Below are 19,482 nucleotides of genomic sequence, written 5' to 3' on the forward strand. Positions count from 1 at the left end.
CAAGAGATATTCTAATGGTGGGTCCACACGATACAGACTTTTGTTCGTACACATACTTGTACAGACTATGAAGTCAGAGTAAAAAATTTTACTCAAACATTTGGATAGAATGTCTGTACAGACTTTTCATTACTTCAGACTTTCATTTTTCCAATGTTTCAGTCTTATAAAAATTTAAATTTCTTACCTACGATAAATATGCAGACTTACACGCAGACCTACATGCATATTTTTGGATCGCACCGAATTTGTCTGTACTGTCTAGTTTGCACAGACAAAATTCTATAGAATTTCTAAGAAGTCTGTATCGTGTGGACCCATCATAAACATTTCATTAAGTAGCGATATTTTGACTGAAAGTTATAGAAAAATATGTGAGAAATTAGTGCCGCAATCATTAAAACTGGAACACAAAAATTCGTTTGTCTGAGCGATATCTTTATTTATATAATTCTACTGTACGTATGTATGTCACAAAATTCCTAAACGGCTGGACCGATTCGAATGCGTTTGGGTGGCGCCCTGAATGGTTTAGATTTACAGTCAGTATATAGGTTATTTGTCTATACTGTAACTAAACGGCTGTATCGACTTAAGTGGGGGCCTGGATGATTTAGATTCCCAACTCAGCCCGGCAGAGGGCTCTGCATTTTTGTGTGCATGTCAGTGAATCGGTTTTTGGATTATTTATTTATACTATTACCACTAAATGCAGTTGATGTTGAATACTGTTGTATTCGACGTACACATCAATATCAAAGATGTGTCGAAAAACAGTTTCAATTAACTGGTACACCACAAAATGTTTACCTGCAGTTCTTGAGTCGAGATAATACATCGACATACACTGCACGGTTGAATTTTTACTTTAAAATAATCTAAGTTACAGTACACATCAATAACTTGGCATTATTAAACTAAGTTTTGTATATATCGAATGTATTACGTTTATTATTTGACATTTTAATTTGAGTGTTTTGTATTAAATGTGTCTTTTTATTTTGACAATTTTTGAATTCGCTGAGTTTACCATGAATGCCTCAACAAAACTTGCGATAAAAAATGTCTCACCTATAATTTTGTTTCGAAATTTCAATGCGCCTAGGCTATGCAACGGTACAAGATTATGGGCAATGTTCTTGAAAATACAATTTTGAACGGCAAACTTGCCACAAATCCCAATAAAATCTCCAGACTCACCAATTCCAGCCAGACATCTGCAATTTCCAATTCGTTTGGCAGTCTTTTGATATGTGGCGCTTTCTCCCGTTAAAAAACCGTCAAGTTTATTCATTTATACTTCTCAGTAATTGACTAAAATTATTATTCATCACCTCGCATTAAGATACCATTAAAGAAACATTATTGATAAGAACGAATTGATTTTAGAAAAAGTGATGTCTTTTCAAACTATAGAATATTGCCACCTTTAGATTGGACCATGAGGTAACAGGTTTTTCAATTCGTCATCGGCGTTGTGATCAAGACTCTTGAAGATCTGTAGGAGTTATCATACTATTCTTCAAACTGTGTAATCCATGTTTTCACCATTGAATTGCCCATTGAAGCTTCCCTGTATACCTTCTAGATGAATTTCACTTCGTTTAACGTTTCTCGAATTTTAAAATAAGAGGAATTTATCATCATCAGTTGTTTCAAAAAGCTTCAAGATAAACAAACAACCAACAGCGAGCTCAAAATGGCGTTATGTTGATCTGCTTAATGCATGTGCGCGCAATTATTACTAATATTCTAAAATTGATTTAAGTAAGGAACAAAACCTTGAATGATTGCGATGCAATTTTGATATTAAAAGACCTTCAAAAACTGTGTTTAGCTGGTAGCCAACAATGACAAAAAAGCAAAGTTGTGTTAAAAACAGTTACTGGTACACCACAAAATGTTTACCTGCAGTCTTGAGTCGAGATAATGCACCGACATTCACTTTTACTTGAAAATAGAATAAGTTACAGTACCTACGGAAACATTTACTTGGTCGACAATTTACAACGGAGGAGAACTAGATGAAACGATTCAACAATTTTTGGAGGTCATTCCAAAAGTTGTCTGGCTTCAAGTCATTAAGTAGTGCAGTTAAACAAGTGCATTGATGTAGGTGGTGATTTATATGAATATAAATAAAAGAGAAACTGATATATTATCTGGAATAGATAAATTTTACATTCAGTATACTCATAATCGTTAACTACGAGTAAACTTTTTAAATTCCGCGCACGATATTTGAAAAATGATCCTGACAGATATACAGATTAATGTATCCAGTCATTGATTCCAACCCGTTGAATCTGAGAGTACATTTGAAAGATAAACAAAAATTTTTGTTGATATAACAGATCGTAGGGGAAATATTCTGGTTTCCACCTGAATAATATGGAAATAATTCTATACATTTCACCACCTGTGATAATATATTTCAAATTATTTCCTTTGGCGCTTGCTCAAGTGAGAAGTAATATTTTACATGCATTCACTAGTATTATTTAAGGTATTGTTAGCTTATACCCTCTTCGTCTGCATGTGATATTCAAAGGACAAGATATATGTAGAGAAGGAGACTGTAATTTGGAATAATATTATATGGTTCAAATACTATTTTTTTCGAATGATTAAACTTCTATACTAGTATTTCCTAACGCAATTTTGTACATAAAATAATAATATATAGGTGTTCCAATTTGGAAAGTTAGAATATTGAAAATAAGCAATCAAATTATTTAATTTGGCTATTTTAATCAAACAAATGGTTGTAATCTTGCCCACTGACTGGAAGACAATATCATAAACACGATTAACTATTTCTATGACTTGTAATAATTCCAAATATCGTCCTCCATTGGGAGTTTCGTCGAATATTATTTAACATAATTTGACGAACTCGTCCAGGTCGTGGCCCGTGAAGCAGGTCCTTTTCGTTATAATGAGAGTCTGGCGAATAAAACGTTTTTTTATTACATGTTTTTATCACAGCTCCGATTTTTTAGAACCAGAAAGGGGTTTTTATTCATTTGTTTGTTTGTTGACTTTTTAGAAATAAATAAGAAAACCATTAGAATAATCTCCTTTTTAATCCTTCTAAATAATAGTTGCCGACTCGAAGTAAAATTCGTGAATTTAGTCAAGGCAATCACCAAAGTGTGGGAAAAGTACCTTGTCCTGATGAAAAAGCACTTTTTTCGCATCAACACTTTATTTTGCATCAAATTCTTTTTTGTAATTTCTCTAATGCAATTTTTGGCCGTTTTGAACACTTATCGTCCGTCAAGCTGACACAGCCACATTTGATTTCAGCTGTCCAAACTTTTACAATCATAAAAGATGGTGAAACGGTCTGCGTAAACAGTGTCTGCCTCCTTTTTCATTTGCGTGAAGTATTGTCTTTGAAAAACAAATATTTAATGACAGCTAGATTCTCAGTTTTTCTCATTTTCAGAAAAATTTTCACAACGACTCATTAACACCATTGTCAAATAAAATATAAAGGAACAATATGGTTGAAATTTAAGTGAGAATCTCCCTCGCATGTGCAGCTTATATTGATTGAATGATGACATCTTCAAGCTCAGGTCGGAAAACTTTCCAAACAACAATCTTGATTCCTGCCCGATTATTCAATTTTTGGTGAATTGAAGATGACCTTACCCCATAAAACTTGCATACTTATTTGCTCGGATGGAATAGGAGGACTTTACGAGTTTTGGGTAACATGGATCTAAGATTTAATTAATCATTTACGAAAGCTTGTGTATGAATTTCTGATATCATGCATTCCGCACTAGAAATAGTTGTAGCCTTCTTAGCATCCAGGTCTTACTGAACTATTCTTTGTTCAAGTGAAATGGGATTCAGCACAAAACTTTGTATAGGCTTGCTTTGATATTTTTGTCAAAACATTTGTTGTGTATTGGATTTTCCACAATCTCTGACTGCAATCTTCTGTCAGAAATATTTTCAGTAATTTCTGTACTATGTGCTACAAGAATTCATGCTACTAACTGTTTAATTTCAACATTATTAGATGGCTGTCTAGTAGTATATTCATTTTGATATCTAGTGACAATTAGCCAATAAACACTGTTTCTTAGATTCACTTTTTCCCAAATTTTTTGTTTATTTTACTTACTGCCCTTTGCAATATGGTAGGCTCAGGCCTATGGGCGCAAGCTTCCAAAGAGCGCGGCCCAGACAAAACAAAATATTTAAAAGAGTATCAATCTGAATTTATACTAGGTTTTAGAAAAATTCAATACTCTCCGGAGCGCCATTTTAATTCTGTCATTCTCTCCTCGGGCCCGAGGATCGGTATGGTGGGTCGAAATACATTTCTTCGTTTAATTTGGAGCCGTTGCGGTAACATCAAGAGCCATGCTTTGTTGCGGAAATGCCTTGCGGCTTGGATCGTTCTGTTTCAGTCCAACGAACGTGAATTCACTATTTAATACATAAAATTGTTAAAAGTGTTTTAAGACGTCATTTTTTCAAGCCCAGAATCAAGTAAACTCCTCAAAAAATATTTGGAGTGGTCTTTAAGCAATTAACATATAGACATGATATAATTTTTTAATGAAGATTCTTTGAAAAGTAACTTTAACCAGCCTAGGAGCTGAAAAAGATTATTGAGCCTAGGGGCGTCAGAATGCTAAATCCAGCCCTGGCAATATGTACTATGGGCTGATGTGTGTGCTTTTCCTATTTCTACATATACGTTTCTGACATTTCAATCCTGTACATTTTAGTTAAATAAACGTTATTGAAACATGTGTTGACTTAATAAAATGCACAACACCGCCATAATTTTATCTAGCACCTGGATTGGTGTTTTTTAAATGATTATTTATTAAGTTTTCCAGTTATCCAGACAAGACATTTATGATTGTACCTTGTAAATCGAGTCCGAGCTTTTTCAAAATAAAAATAATAGTAACAAGTATTGATGAATAAATTAGCCTACTATTGAACCAAACAAAATTTCAATGTCAAAATATTTCATTACTCTTAATTGGATACATTTATTACAACGAACCTGCAACGTCTCTAGACCTTCAAAAAAATGTTTCTTCTTGCTCTGCAAACCAGACAGCTTTTATTACCTCCTTGTTGGAAGAAAATTTACGACTTTTCAAACTTTTTTTCAGTTGAGATAAGACATGATGGTCGGACGGAGCCAAATCTGGTGAATAAGGGGGGTGTTCCAGTAATTCAAACCCCAAATCACTAGTTTTTTGCATGGCACATGAGATTTGTGTGCAGGGGCGTTATCCTGCTAAAACAAAACACCTTTGGATAGCTTTCCGCGTATTTTCTCTTTAATTTTTTCCCGTAGAGTGGTCAATAATGTCGGATAATAATCTCCAGTTATTATTCTACCCTTATCTAAAAAATCAATCATGATTACTCCATGGCAATCTCAAAAAACTGAAGGAAAAACTTTCCCAGCAGATTTTTGGAAACTTCTAAGGTCTTGGAGATCCAGAGTGTCGCCATTCCATCGATTGTTGCTTTGTTTCTGGATCGTAGAAATGTACCCAAGTCTCATCCATAGTAACAATTCGTTTTAGAAGTCTTGCATGCTTTTGGTCAACATTCAAACATTTGGGGATCCACTTTGTAGCAATTTTTCTCATGTCCAAATTGACGTGAACTATATGATGAACGCGTTCGTATGAAATATCCAGTGCTTCAGATATCCGTTTTAGCCCAATTCGACGGTGTGATAAAATCATGTCATGAACTGCATCGATATTTTCGGGGACTGACACAGAAACTGCTCTTCCCAATCGGTCATCATCTTCAATGGAAAATTTAGCTCTTTTGAAACTTGTAGTCCAATTTTTGATGGTCGCATACGAAGGACATTGATCACCAACGTTATTAAGCATATCTTCGTAAATCTGCTTACCTCTTAACCCTTTTAAATACAGGTACTTAATGATGGCTCGATACTCCAATTTTTCGATTTTCACAATTTCGGTGGACATTTTTTTTTCTTTTAATTTATTGCGTAACTCTGGTTTACTTTTTCGACGTCAAACTTTACACTAACACTTCTAATAAGTTATTGTTCGTTGTTATGGTAACGCAATATTTTGTTTATGCATGGAACTGGTCTAGGCTAACTAGATATCAATACATCCTCGTACATGATTGTACGAATGGATAATTTTTGCTACAAGGAGTGTAGTAGTATTGTATTAAAGATGGAAACCTTGAAGAGTCAATTCGAAACTATGAGTTGTTCAATAGAGTTTTAAAATTCCTTAAATCCACCCAGTATGTCTTCGCATATATTAAACTGAAGTAGGATACTATAATAAAATACTAATTCACTAAAATTATGCAATGGCACACGATTACTTGAAATAGATGCTTATTGAAGCTGTAATTTGAATGGAAAAAGAAAGAGGAAACTCTGTTTTTACATCGAGAATTCTTTGAACCTTCCGGGGTTCGCTGTAATTATTTCGAAAAGACGATCTCGCGCGGACCTACAATAGCATTGACACTTAAAATGTGTTTTTTCTGATAACAACTTGTAAATATTTTTAATGTCAGAAGTAATTTTTGATTTATTTCTTGTGTTTATTCATCGATTATAGATATTTTGGCATTTAAATCATAGAAATTGAGTATAGAAATGTCTCTAATTTTGAGTTGCATTCATGATAAATAATAAATGAATGAACTTAACAAACTAATGCATTCAATATATGAAAAAGGAACGATTACAACTTTTAAAATCGAATGTTCTGGAAAACTGCATTATTTGTTATTAAGTTTATATGCTACAAATTTGTTAGTTACGATTTTTTTTAATAACTGTTAACAAGATAATCGGAAAAAATCGTTCGTTGAACCTTTGATCTCGAATAACTCTTGTAGTGACCATGTTAAGAACCGCAGAAGGGTTAGTACAAAAATTTAAGTACAATTCTCCGTACTATAAAACGAAAGAAGCAAGTGACGTGCTAATGTGTCTTGCATGGGTTTAACAGTAAACTATGTGCCTTTATTATTCGGCAGGTATTGAAATTATTTGAGAACGAGCATGAACAAAACAGTGGAATCATCAGTGAATGAGTCTAAATTCCATGACAAAATGTCATTGTATATCGATAAGCCGAACAGTAATTTCACTTCTCCTTCATCCGAAGAAATTATACGTGAAGTGAATGAAAGTTTTTGGAAGAAAGTTAATAATGGAACACTTACTGCATTGGATTATCGTGAATTAAATACATTGTAAGATCATTAGTATGGGGAAAATTAGTACAGAAAAAAATATTACGTTTCAGTGTCAGAGTTATATATTATTGAATGAGCACATCAATACACTGGATATAAATGGAAACTCGGAATGAAAGAAGGTACTGTAACATGACTAGATTATTGAAGAAGAATAAAAATTATGATTACAATGCAAACTTAAGAAATAGAGACTGGTTGCGAAAGTAATTACATCAAATCAGTTTAATAAAAGCTGTCAAGTTTATCTCATAAACCTGGAATATGAAAAATACAATTACGTGCGTCTGTGACACAATAATGTTCTAAATAAGTTTTTATTAAAACGACAATAACAAATTAACTACAAAAATAATAAAACTTTTAATGCACTTATAGTTGGAAATATGATTTGCTCTCTGATGTTTCAATTTGACACTACCCAAATGTTTTTATAACGGTTTTTCTACTAAGACTCAATCGTGCTCGGAGCCGGTATGACTCATAGTAACTAACTCTAAGAAAGCTAGCAGGATAATCATAGGTCAAATGCCACTCGGAAAACGTTATGGTGATGTTTTTACCATGAAATCACCTACTTAAGAGAAAAGTTATCAGGCCCCTACGTGCATTAGATTTTTAAATAAAATTATTAATAGAATTTTGTCATTCCGCTTATTACATTTTTCTTCAAACATTTTGAATATGCCTTTGTGGTACAGTAGTCACTTCGGATTTATTTATTCTAAAATTCGTGTTTTTGAGGAAATTAATTTGTTATCACCACAAATTCACTAACATTTACTTTTATTTGGAGTGTGAATAGGTAGAGGAAGAATTGGAATCAATTTATGGAATGGAGTGAGATAACAAATTGATTTCTTCTAAAATTTGAATGTTAGAATAAATGAATCCGAAGTGACTACTGTGCTACAAAACGTGAACAAAGGAATATTCAAAATGTTTGTTGAAAAACATAACAAGCCGAATGGCATATTACATGCAAATTAAAAATTTGGTTAGAGTTGCGAAAACGGGAACCCCCGGAACCAGATATTCTTATAACACACTAGATGATTGTACCTTAAAGAATTTTTGGCCTCTCGCAAGGATAGGGGATGAAAAATAAATTTTCCTAACCTAGCCTAACCACGTATTTTCAGCGAATGATATTTTGTGTCTATATTCAGATTCGTTGATTCAGTACCGTCATATTCTTCCTATACTTTTTGCAATATCTTTCTTTATATAAAAAGGTACTTTAACGAGTACTTTACTTTGTTGTAAGAATTTTTACTTAAAGAAAAAAATTCCTAAAAGCATAAAAAGACGATGCTGGACCAAGGAATTGACTGATGAAATATAAGCATAGGCAGAAAATATCAGTAACTGAAAATATTTTGTTACGTTCCTGTTTTCGGAATTTCAGCCAAATTTTTAATTTGAGACATAGTATCAATCACTGAGAATGTTTAGAATTATTTTATATAATACTTAAGCGAATCTAATGTTGTAAGAGAAAAAACATTTTTCAAAATTCTATTAATTCTTTTATTTGAAAAACTAATGCACGCAGGGGTCTGATAACTCGAGGGAATGTGGCTCTTAAGAAGGTGATTTCATTATAAAAACATCAAAAACTTTTCCGAAGGGCGTCTGACCCATGCGTATCCTGCCATACTCGTTCTTGTGATAATGATAATATTATTAACATAGGATAAACATAATAATGTTTTGAAATGAAAAGAGCTCTCAATGCAATTGAAAGAAAATAAAACAATACGAACTAACCGTGGTTCAATAGAAAACAATTCTTCTAATTTTTTATCTAACTTTAATACTTCAACTAATATTCTTTTTTTTGTTTCAGATGACTGTATACAATGAAAAGTGTTTTTGGTTTGACCCAAGGTTGATAATCGGATTGAAGAGCATCAAAAAATAACTAATTGTAACTTGTGATGCGTTTTCTGACTTGGAACTCTTTAGTCATGTTCGACATTGTGTTTGTGTTTTTTTTGTTTTTAATCGGTGTTACATGTTTGGTTTATTATCTGCCGAACAGGAGAGCAGAAGCAGATGATCATCCACTTCAATGTTACATTAGTACTTCAACGTCGGAGATTCAAGGGTCTATCATCGACCATGTGTAGTTTATTTGGGGTCAGTAATTTTGTTGTGTATTTCTATTGATTTAATCACATAATTTTCTTCGTTATTACGCTACTTGTTCATGAAACATTTGTTCTAATCTATGAGAGATATACAACATGATGACAATACAATTCAATTATATGAATTTAAAACTCCTAATGAATGTCAGCTGCCTGTACAATTTTACTGTATTTGTTCAGGCGACTTTACACGACGCTAAGTAATTCCTACAAGTTACCAGAGCGATTAGTGGAGTAAGAGGAGTGTTACGTGGGACTATTGGCTTCTACCAAATAAAATTGGATTTTAACTTGTTAATGCCACCCAGTGTAACGAAAGTTTCCAGTAGTTCGTTTTTTCTCTCGTCCTTTGGTAAAAATTGGGAATCAATTTGTATTATACTTCGACTCTTATATAATAATCGGAGGAGAGCTACAAGGACTGATGCATTTGGTTCGTCCCTGATCCATTTACATCAAAAAATTGGCTTAGTTTTTGATTGGACAATCCATTGAAATTAAAACATTTTTATCATTCATTTTCTATTATTTCTAATTCGTCTCGAAAGAACAATTGCCCAACCTCTGCAAATGACTTATGTGAAGAAAAACAAGCGTTAACCCCTGGGGGCAAATCTGGAGAATATGGCGAATGCTGAACTAATTCGCAGCCTGCTTCAGATATTGATGGAATGGCGGACTTGTTAGTAAATCCGCCATCCTAATGAAAGAGAACACCTTTACACAACTTTTCTCGAACTTTTTCTTCGCTTCACGTAATTTTTTAACTGTTTTTGGCTCTCTAAATGCAAGTAATTTATTGATGTCATGTTAACCAAATACGGTTAACATGACCTTCCCCCCTAAAGTGGCGAACCTCGATGTTTTTAATCCTTACTCTGCGTTTATACACGCAACGTGTTAAGTACATTCGATTTCCAGAAATCTTTACTATCAAAATCAATGTTTTCATTTTTAATATTTACTGAATTTTCATCATCGGAAATATCATTCGTATAGAGATTAATAATACTTCGATCTAGCTATTGCTATATCTATAGCTGGTTCCAATACAAAAGAATCGTTTGCACATATTGTGGAGAAATTATTGGTACGAATTTTCAACACCTGGAAATTTGAACGTTTTCTGGTGGCATCTCTGAATTTTAGTAAATACTTTTTTTCTGCTGCTTGGATTTTGCTTTTGATATAGTTTGTAAGTACCCAGATTTCACTATCAAGTATAAGGACTGGACTATTTACGTCTTAATATTTGAAACTTGTTCCAACTGTATTTGATCTACTTTGATCCAGAGTTCTTCTTGTTTTTTCCTCCACTATTATTTGTTTCTACTGCATATTGATATTCATGTTGTTCAATTTCAATACTTCAAAGTTTCATTAGCTTTCTCATCATTTTTAGTGAACAATACTAAATCATCGGCCAAAACACATTCATTTTAACATTTCTGTATTTTTACTTTTCCCTTTAGATTCATTCATTATCATTATGAATAGTGCCGAACTCATTACTCCCTCTCTTAATTCCTCTGTTTTCGGGAAATCTTAAAATTAATCTTTATTTTTCCTCATCTGGCACCTCATTGTTTTATATAAACATTTGATGATGTTTCTCAGTTTTTCCCCAACTGCTTTACTGTTAAATGCTTTTTGAATGTCTATAATACCGAAATACACTTTTCAATTTCTTTTTATATTTTTCTCTACTATCTGTCTCGATGTATATACAAGCTATTGTGTACTTCGACCTTTCTTAGAGCTGCTCTGCGATTCATCTAATTGATTACCTATTATTTTCTTCAATTTCTTCTATAAGGTACTCCCATGTACTTGCTGTACCACGCCTTCATAATTATTACAGTCTGGTTTGTCACCTTTGTAGTTTTCTTATGTAGTTTCCTCATATTTTGCACGAAAATCATTGGAATATATATTTTTAGGCGATATTTGAAATCAACTAACAAATATACAACTTAAAGCTGATTTACCGTTGAAACTTGCTAACTGCTGATGTCTTATTAATTTATTTTTATAATTATCATAAAAAAATTAGGACCAGATATTCAATCATGATTCTCCGTAATCGGTGGCATGGCGTTGCATGGTTGTAATCTCAAAGAATTTTAACCATGTTATTCTAAAAATTTTAAACTCGACTCATAAATATTCTTAATATTATATAAATCTACTTATTGTACGCTGTTTCAGTTTGTCTTTTTAAGATTCGATTGTAAGCGATTTTTCAGACTGTTCATTGTGAAACGATGTTGAATTTGAAAAGAGTTTAATCTCATAGCATGCGACTTGCTATTTGACTAAAAGATAGAATTTGATAGAATTATATTTGCTCATCCTGCATGAACTATTGATAATCGCTGTTTCTTTCGTAGCTCTTATCCAAGCTATCTGTTATCCAAGCTTTTTAATCAATTTGAAAGGAATGGATGTAAAAACACCATCTCCCTAATATTATGTTGCTCTATCTGTAGCCTGCGTTTAGTTTTTATTTGGCGCCATCATGAATCTATCATAGGTATTTTGAGCAAACTATCTTTACCATCTTCAAACATCATGCCTTCCTTAACCTTTTGGTGTAAACATCTAGAAGCATGCACTGCTTTTTTCGCTAATCAACCACTGTGGCGTTTTACTTATATTTTGTTTGGTTTTTTGAATATTTTTGCCTTGCTTGATATCATATACCATTTTTCACTGTGCCCTGGCTAATACCCAATGTTTGTGTGTAAATAATATCTGGCGATTACAACATTGTACAGTTAAGAAGTAATGTTTACTCTACGAATGGTATCTGCTACAATTGTTAGCGAGCATGAACAACGAGCATTCAAAACTCAGACACCAAATAAAATTAAACGAAGTGTATATGTAGACGTCGATTCCTACGGTACCCTACGTTCATACAAAACGAATCGATCTATCGATATTGTTTTTATCGAATATGCAGAAAAAGCTCTTTATAATATCTGTGTTAGTTTGAATAAAATGTTTAATACTGCTTTGACCGTAAAAGCAACATGCCCTTTAGCAGCGAACAAACGATGTTTGATTGAGATAAAAACGAAGACGCTAGATATTAGAGACATCTTTACATTGAAAAAAATTTTAACCGTGGCGTATTTGTGCCATCTAATTATCTCAAGATGATGAAATATTTTCACTCTATGTACAGAATAACCTCTACCCAAGGTTTCTCAATAAGGTCTTCACGTGTACATTCAGGTAGTGTAGGAAGTGTGTAATTTTAGAGACAAGGGTGCCTTTCAATCTCCAGCAACATCTCCGACTCTAGTTACATTATTTCATACAAAAAATGCGAAAAAATGTTAAATATTCCGCACTTACTCACTTGAATGATGCTAAGCATCGACTGATCTTACATACCGAGAGCCAGTACACCACAGAACAGACCATAAGAAAAAATAAACTTAATTGTTATTCAGTGGAAACAATCTGGCGGATTTTCGATGCCAGTGCCCTCGATGGTAGGTGGCAAAACTAAATTTGTGTTGCCGAGATTTACATAAAAGTTCACCTTCTTTATGGTATGTTCTCTGCAGTATACCGAGAGCGAATCGTACAGAAAACGAATCCGAATGTCTCTATTTGATAACATAGTGTCAGTATGCATGCAGTACACACTGAGAGTTCGGAACAGAAACTGTACTTGCTACTAAGGGAGAGACTTAAGAATTATAGCCGGTAAATCCCATTCGAAGAAAGATCATTACACTCTTGTCACTTTTATGTATCTATTTTTGTGCAATACCCCATAAGGAATTTTTCCATTTATTTTTTAAGTCAAACAATCAAGACAGGCATAAAAAGCGTTCTCTTCAAGAATATTTGAAAATGCAATTCTTGTATGCGTCTTATAAGTTTCAAGAACGCAACTTCTAAAGGAATTATTAAACGAGATACACGGAAATGAATATTTCAGAATTGATGTTCTAAATATAACCATAAGAAAGTTTCCACTTTAATCGTGGACTTATGTTTTCTGGATACAGCAAATCTCTATAGATGTTTCATATTCTCTACTTGAAATATTGGAAATGCTTTAGCGGTTTTATTCTGTTTGATTAGTCCCATATATGAGCGTCTAGAATATTTCAATAGAATATGATATCGATTATGGAGGTTTTCAAAAACGTATGAATGTATTATGATATTTGGTGACGATTCTTTGAAAATCCAGCGTTATATACAGAGAAAAATCGATAAAAAAATTAAATATTTTGGAGCCTATGTTAATTTATATAAAAATAACCCGTTTCAAATGGAAAAAGAAAAACCAAAAATGGTATTTCTCATTTTATAAAAATAGCAATTGAATTTTTTTTAGTTTCAAGACGATCAGATTATTCGGGACATCCAACATTGGCTGAATTTGATATATACGAGGATTTTCTGAAATGTTTCCTATTATATAAGTTGGGAAATATATTTTCGCATGTATTGAGAGATACTCCCTAGCCATTTCAGCCATTTTAGACTTTAAGTTTCTGTTTAACAATCGTAGAAGCAGATCGTTGCGAAGATTTTTCTGTAAAATAAAAAAATCGAATATGGAGTAAACATTATCATTATCTTTATAAAGTTAGGTTATGTCAGTAAAAATCAAAAACAAAAGTATACATTTATATATACAATTAATTATAAAGTGCAAGCATCTGTTACAGAAACAGTAACATCTACTAGAACCCAGAACGTCCCCAACTCCCTTGATATGGGTCTACCGTGAGCTATTCGTGAGAATTAATCATTAGATACGTAAATAGTGACGTTTTTACCGTCAAAAATAGAACGGTGAATACAACAACTTTTAACGAAGCATATTATCGGGTTAAATCGCAAATAGAAATCCTCCAAACTCCAGACAGCCAATTTGATTAAAGTTTACCGCACTCCGTGTTAATTTTTTCGATCTGGACTGTTAACTGTAAAATTTGTTGTTATGGAGTTACATTTCCGACCTAAGCCTAAGAAGTTATAGCTCAGCAATATATACGAATATCTCGGCAACAATGTTTGTAACAGTGTGGCCCGTAAATTTGTTTCGTAAACAGGTTACACAATCGAACAACAATAATACGAGTAAAAGCAACTTGCGACATATTGGTTGCGGTTTTGATATCTGCAAGTACAGTAGGACTTAAAGTGTTAATCCATTCCAGGATAGCAGAACTTATCTTACAACTTCCTCGCTTTCCATTATTTCCCGACCAAGCAAAGCAATGTGCATTATTCGGAATCGCTTCTCCATATTCAGTAAAGTTATAAACGCGCAACTTATGGCTGTACTATATTGGCTTAGCATCTGAAACTGGAATACTAAGAACTTTTTGTAAGTCAAATGTATTATAACTTTTTGTCCCCATCTTTTGCAACATACGCATCATTTTTTCTTGCAATATGTTCCAAATAATTTTCCTCCATATCAGCCATAAACAACCTTTTGCATATTAGGCACTGATCTTTGGAATCAACAAATTTATTTCTAGAAAACAAATTACCTCTTGAGATGTGTTCAATCTGTAATTGTTAGTTTTTATCTGCCAACTTACCCATGGGTCTAGACCGCCTCATCAATTTTACAACTAGTTTAACATGCTACTACTAGGTGCAGCTGTTTCTTAAACTCCACATGGCATTGCAATAGAAATACTCGATGGTACTTCTACCATCAAAATGAGTGCCGATTTAAAATGATGTCAAAGAGGTAAGATCTCCCAAGATATATAACTATAAGTTTCATTTTAAAAACATATTCGATTGGGGTGTTTTTAGCACTAATAGAGAAAAATCAGCTTTGCATTTGAGTTGAATATTTAATTTTCAGAAATTATATGGATTTGGGTATTTTTACCTTTAAACCCTCGATAAGCCATAACTACTCTACATATGAATGAAATTGTCTTAATCACTACGAGTTATTAATAACAACGCACCCTTTAATAAATTATTAAAGACCCTACTCTGTTCGCAAACTCAGATAAGCGAAAAATTTCTTTAGAATGTCAACGAAAATCGATATAAAACGAATTTCATCATTTAGAAAAGCTCCCAACAGCGAATTGATATTGTATATAGAGAGAATATATTTATTGTTCCCAATATTCTCAATGTACTTTTCTTTATGTCACAAAAATCTGTTGTTCCTTTATTAATCGTATTGAAACAGATATTTGTATCTTACCACATATCACACCACAAATGTTTATTTATTCAACGAAATCAATATAAATAGAAGTAAAAAAAATTCAAATTACGGCTATAGTCCTAATTTCAAGAAATAATGGAATGCCAGTAATGGAAATATCGTTAATATGACAATTGATTTGGATATCTAATTAAGATTCAGATATTTATTTGTTGAAATAAAATAAACAAGTATTTTTCACACTTAATAAATATGATTTTAAAATGTATTTCTTTCTATTAAACATACGAAACAGACTTCATCCGTATATTCCTTTATTGTTATTAGAGCTAAGAGCGGACCTGTAAACTGACGGTTACCGCTCCTCAAGTAGTAGGCTTGATGGAACTAGACTGAAAAACCATGTTTTGTTCATTATTCCTTTTAAAAATTCAAAGAGATTAATTAGACAATATTATTTGTTTCGGAAAATCAGTTATCTATATTTTTTATTTAGTATCGTAGTTTTCTAGTTTTGTTTGTGTATTTAATACGATTTAAATGACGATATCGGTTGTTCCTCTTAAATTCCAACGGTTTTTGTGTTGAGTGTGCACAAATGTTAAAAGTGAAAAGTAAAACGATAGTGATATAAAACTGTGTAATACCCCTTGGCGTATATATTCAACTAATCCAAAAGAATGCATTTTTAGATGAAACAACATACAGGTAAATTTATAAATAGATATTTATATTGTTGTTCGCTTGGACGTAACCTCACTTCTAAAGGTTTTATATTGAATATAAAACATTCGTACCGGATCAGGATCGGCTTCACATTTTTATTTTAAATACGGTCATTCACATTTAGTTAGTTAAATGGATATTGTAATTTATAAATACTATTACAACTTTTTGTTTTTGATTATTAAAATTCTTGATTGATTTATAAATAAAGGTAGATGAAATTATTACCTTGTAGATTTTACTTAAATTATTTAGATTTTTATTATAATTACTACCTTATTTTCATAGATAAAAACAATTTCTTAAAATTCTCTTTTTTGTATTCTCATTTCTAATGGAATTCAATGTTTTGTTCTGTCATGGTTATTAGTCTTATTTTTTAATTGAATCATAAAAGCTAATATGTACATAGGTACAACTACATACAGGGTGTTCCGAGACTTGATGCAAAAAATTCGGGAGTAGATGGTGTGACAATAATGTTGTTACATAAGCCCCACGTTTCTGAGTTATAGGCTTTTAAAGCTACGAAGTCAGAACTTATAATTAATTATATTTTTTAAATTCTATTCCCATTTGGTATGTTTGGCAGAATAAGTAATCCTACTCTACTATCTGAAGACCAGGGGCGGCTCATGCCCAATGGTTACAATCCATAACTTTTACAGGGAGAACCTGTACAATCTAAATAAATTTTTCAATTGATTTTTTAATATACTAAAATGGTACTCTTTGTTTAACTCTATGAAATTTATAGTTTAGGAGATATGTAGATTTTTAGATCGTTGTACATGCCAACGGAACCCGTTCGCCATAAAGAGACATTCTGTAGGCATTTGTACTTCTCTATGTTTGCAAACAGAAATCTAAACCTCCACGTCAAAATAGGATTCATAGAATGTTATGTGGTCAGTACTGATGTATGGATGGGAAACGTGGACCTTAAAAGCTCAAATGATCAAAAAACTTGAAGCATTTGAGATGTGGCTCTATAGACGTATCCTGAAGATACCCTGGACTGACAGAATCACCAAGGACGAAGGACGCTACAGAACATAATGCAGGGTAGAATAGAGGGAAAAAAGGCATCGGCAGGAAGAAGAAATCCTGGCTCCGTAACATAAGAGAATAGACAAATCTCAGTGTCGGAGAATTGTTTCATGTTGCGAGGGACAGAGATGCATTTAAAAACGTGGTCGCCAACTTTCAATGAGAAGACGGCATGAGAAAAAGAAGAAAATTAATACTTTTTAGTCTATTTTTATGAATGAGAGAGTGATAAAATGATGCAACCTTCGTAATCCATTAATCCAATCATGATCTGAATGTTCGGAAACTAACCCGGATCACGTTCATTGTTGTTCAGAAATTGATCAAAGTTAATCGGGTCGTAGTCATATATGATCCTTTCTACCCTAGTAGACCTGTGGGGAAATGCGATCACCTGAAGGGTTGTTTCATTTGTCTATGGTTTTTTGAAATTTACAAATTATTTTTTCTCCTTAAAAGGCTGTCTACTAACTGAGTTTTTCGGTAAAATATCCAGAAGAATACATATAATTCAAAATTTCGATGTTAGTTTTCCTTACATTCACGCAATTCGACGGATGCATTACATAGCCCATAAAGGTAAAGAGACGAATGCAAAATTTGTTCAAATAATCACACTTACGACCTATCAGAATAAATTTGTCGCGATGAAATTATACAAATAACTATTTAATAATTACAAGACATATTTGAAGTTTGAAGTACTAATGAAACCTTAATTTACCCTAGAGACCGACCACTCTGTGATAGGCTAAATTGCCAACGACTAAAATCACAGTAGGAAAAAGAGAAATCTGTTTGTCGGTTTTTGCGGGCTTAACCAAATTTTCCTAGAGAAAGGGGTATATTGCGTTCTGATGAAAACAGGCGCCTATTACGCTTTTTTGAAAAGAGTTCTCATTGGACTATTATTTAAGCACCTACTATAAGTACCCATTTGTTCAATTTTCCATGACTATTTGCAATAACGTTCTGTATTTTTATTCAGTTGTTTGGAATGGATAAAGTAACGCCATATTATTTTCATACTTTCAACACTAATGGTTACAAAATAGAAAACTATAACTTCAAAACTTGCATAAATATTCCGCGTCTGAGCAACACACCCAAAAATATGATACCAAGCTGAAGCCACTTCTCTATTACTTGTGTATAACATCCGTAGTATGGCTGCTTCCAAAATGTGGCAATATCTTCCACAGTTTAAATTTTAATTTTAGAATTTCATCGTATTTTATAGCGCAAAAACATTAAAACTCCAATTATCTTTGTAATAACCACCATGGGTCTTCATTAAAAGCTATTCACAGAATTTTACCCTTCTAGGAAAATCAACTAATTGTAGTTGTTACACAAAATGATACAAAATGTATTTTTCAAAATGTGATAAATTGTTGTCATCGGAAACGTGATGAAATATCTGTATTCGTATTTAGGTATATGGAATATCGATACCATCCATTTTGCCTCAATAAAATACAGTGAAAAAAGTAATAAAATATAGGGTGTTCTATTTAAAGTAAGCTTTATAATGTGCATGCTGGCGGCTAAGTTTAAAACATCCTGTATGAGATATCAATGATTTGGACATTTGGATTAAGAAATCGAAGTATCTCGAAAATACTTCAAATTTGGCAAAGGAAATTGTACCCAAAAATTTTATTTAAAATTTCATGTCGAATTTAAACAAAAAATAGCAAATGTAACGTCTACTTCTGTTCTGTTATAAGTGCTACATTCAGGACCACAGCTCCATAATTTCAGAATCAAAAATTTTCGCTTCACACCTCGTATAGTTGTTCAAGCATCGAGAAATAATAGATAATATTTTTTTTTTCTTTCAGAATGTCTCGTTTTGGAAAGAACAGCAGCGATAGAAGTGGCTCTTATGGAGAGCCAAGTTTGGGGGATTTCCTGACAGCACGCCCCTCAGGCCTTCTGGAGACCGAATCGTGGGCCATCCTTTATCAGGCAGTACAAGCTCTTCAAGATCTATTTTTGTCAGGTAAATAATGTTGATGACATCGCGTATAGTTGAGCAACTGAATTCATAACATTTCAATAGTATTCAGATGTACTTTGTACACACAATGAGTGATAATTAAACGGAAG

The 19,482-nt window shown here is 32.8% G+C and overlaps 1 protein-coding gene across 3 annotated transcripts in view; it reads left to right on the top strand.

Moving 5' to 3' along the window:
* Positions 1 to 19,482, top strand: part of LOC130445617 (tyrosine-protein phosphatase non-receptor type 13-like) — an 89,629-nt gene that overhangs the window by 12,948 nt on the left and 57,199 nt on the right. For 2 of the 3 annotated variants that reach the window (XM_056781346.1, XM_056781347.1), the window contains exons 1-2: positions 15,920 to 16,302; positions 19,215 to 19,375. In XM_056781346.1, coding sequence (XP_056637324.1) covers positions 19,216 to 19,375 — 160 coding nt within the window. In that variant the 5' untranslated portion in view covers positions 15,920 to 16,302; position 19,215. Of the gene's footprint in view, positions 1 to 9,109; positions 9,403 to 15,919; positions 16,303 to 19,214; positions 19,376 to 19,482 lie in introns of those variants that run through there. The other variant, XM_056781345.1, reaches the window with a different exon arrangement.

The sequence above is a fragment of the Diorhabda sublineata genome, chromosome 6, assembly GCF_026230105.1.
Source record: "Diorhabda sublineata isolate icDioSubl1.1 chromosome 6, icDioSubl1.1, whole genome shotgun sequence".
In the NCBI taxonomy this organism is placed as follows: domain Eukaryota; kingdom Metazoa; phylum Arthropoda; class Insecta; order Coleoptera; family Chrysomelidae; genus Diorhabda; species Diorhabda sublineata.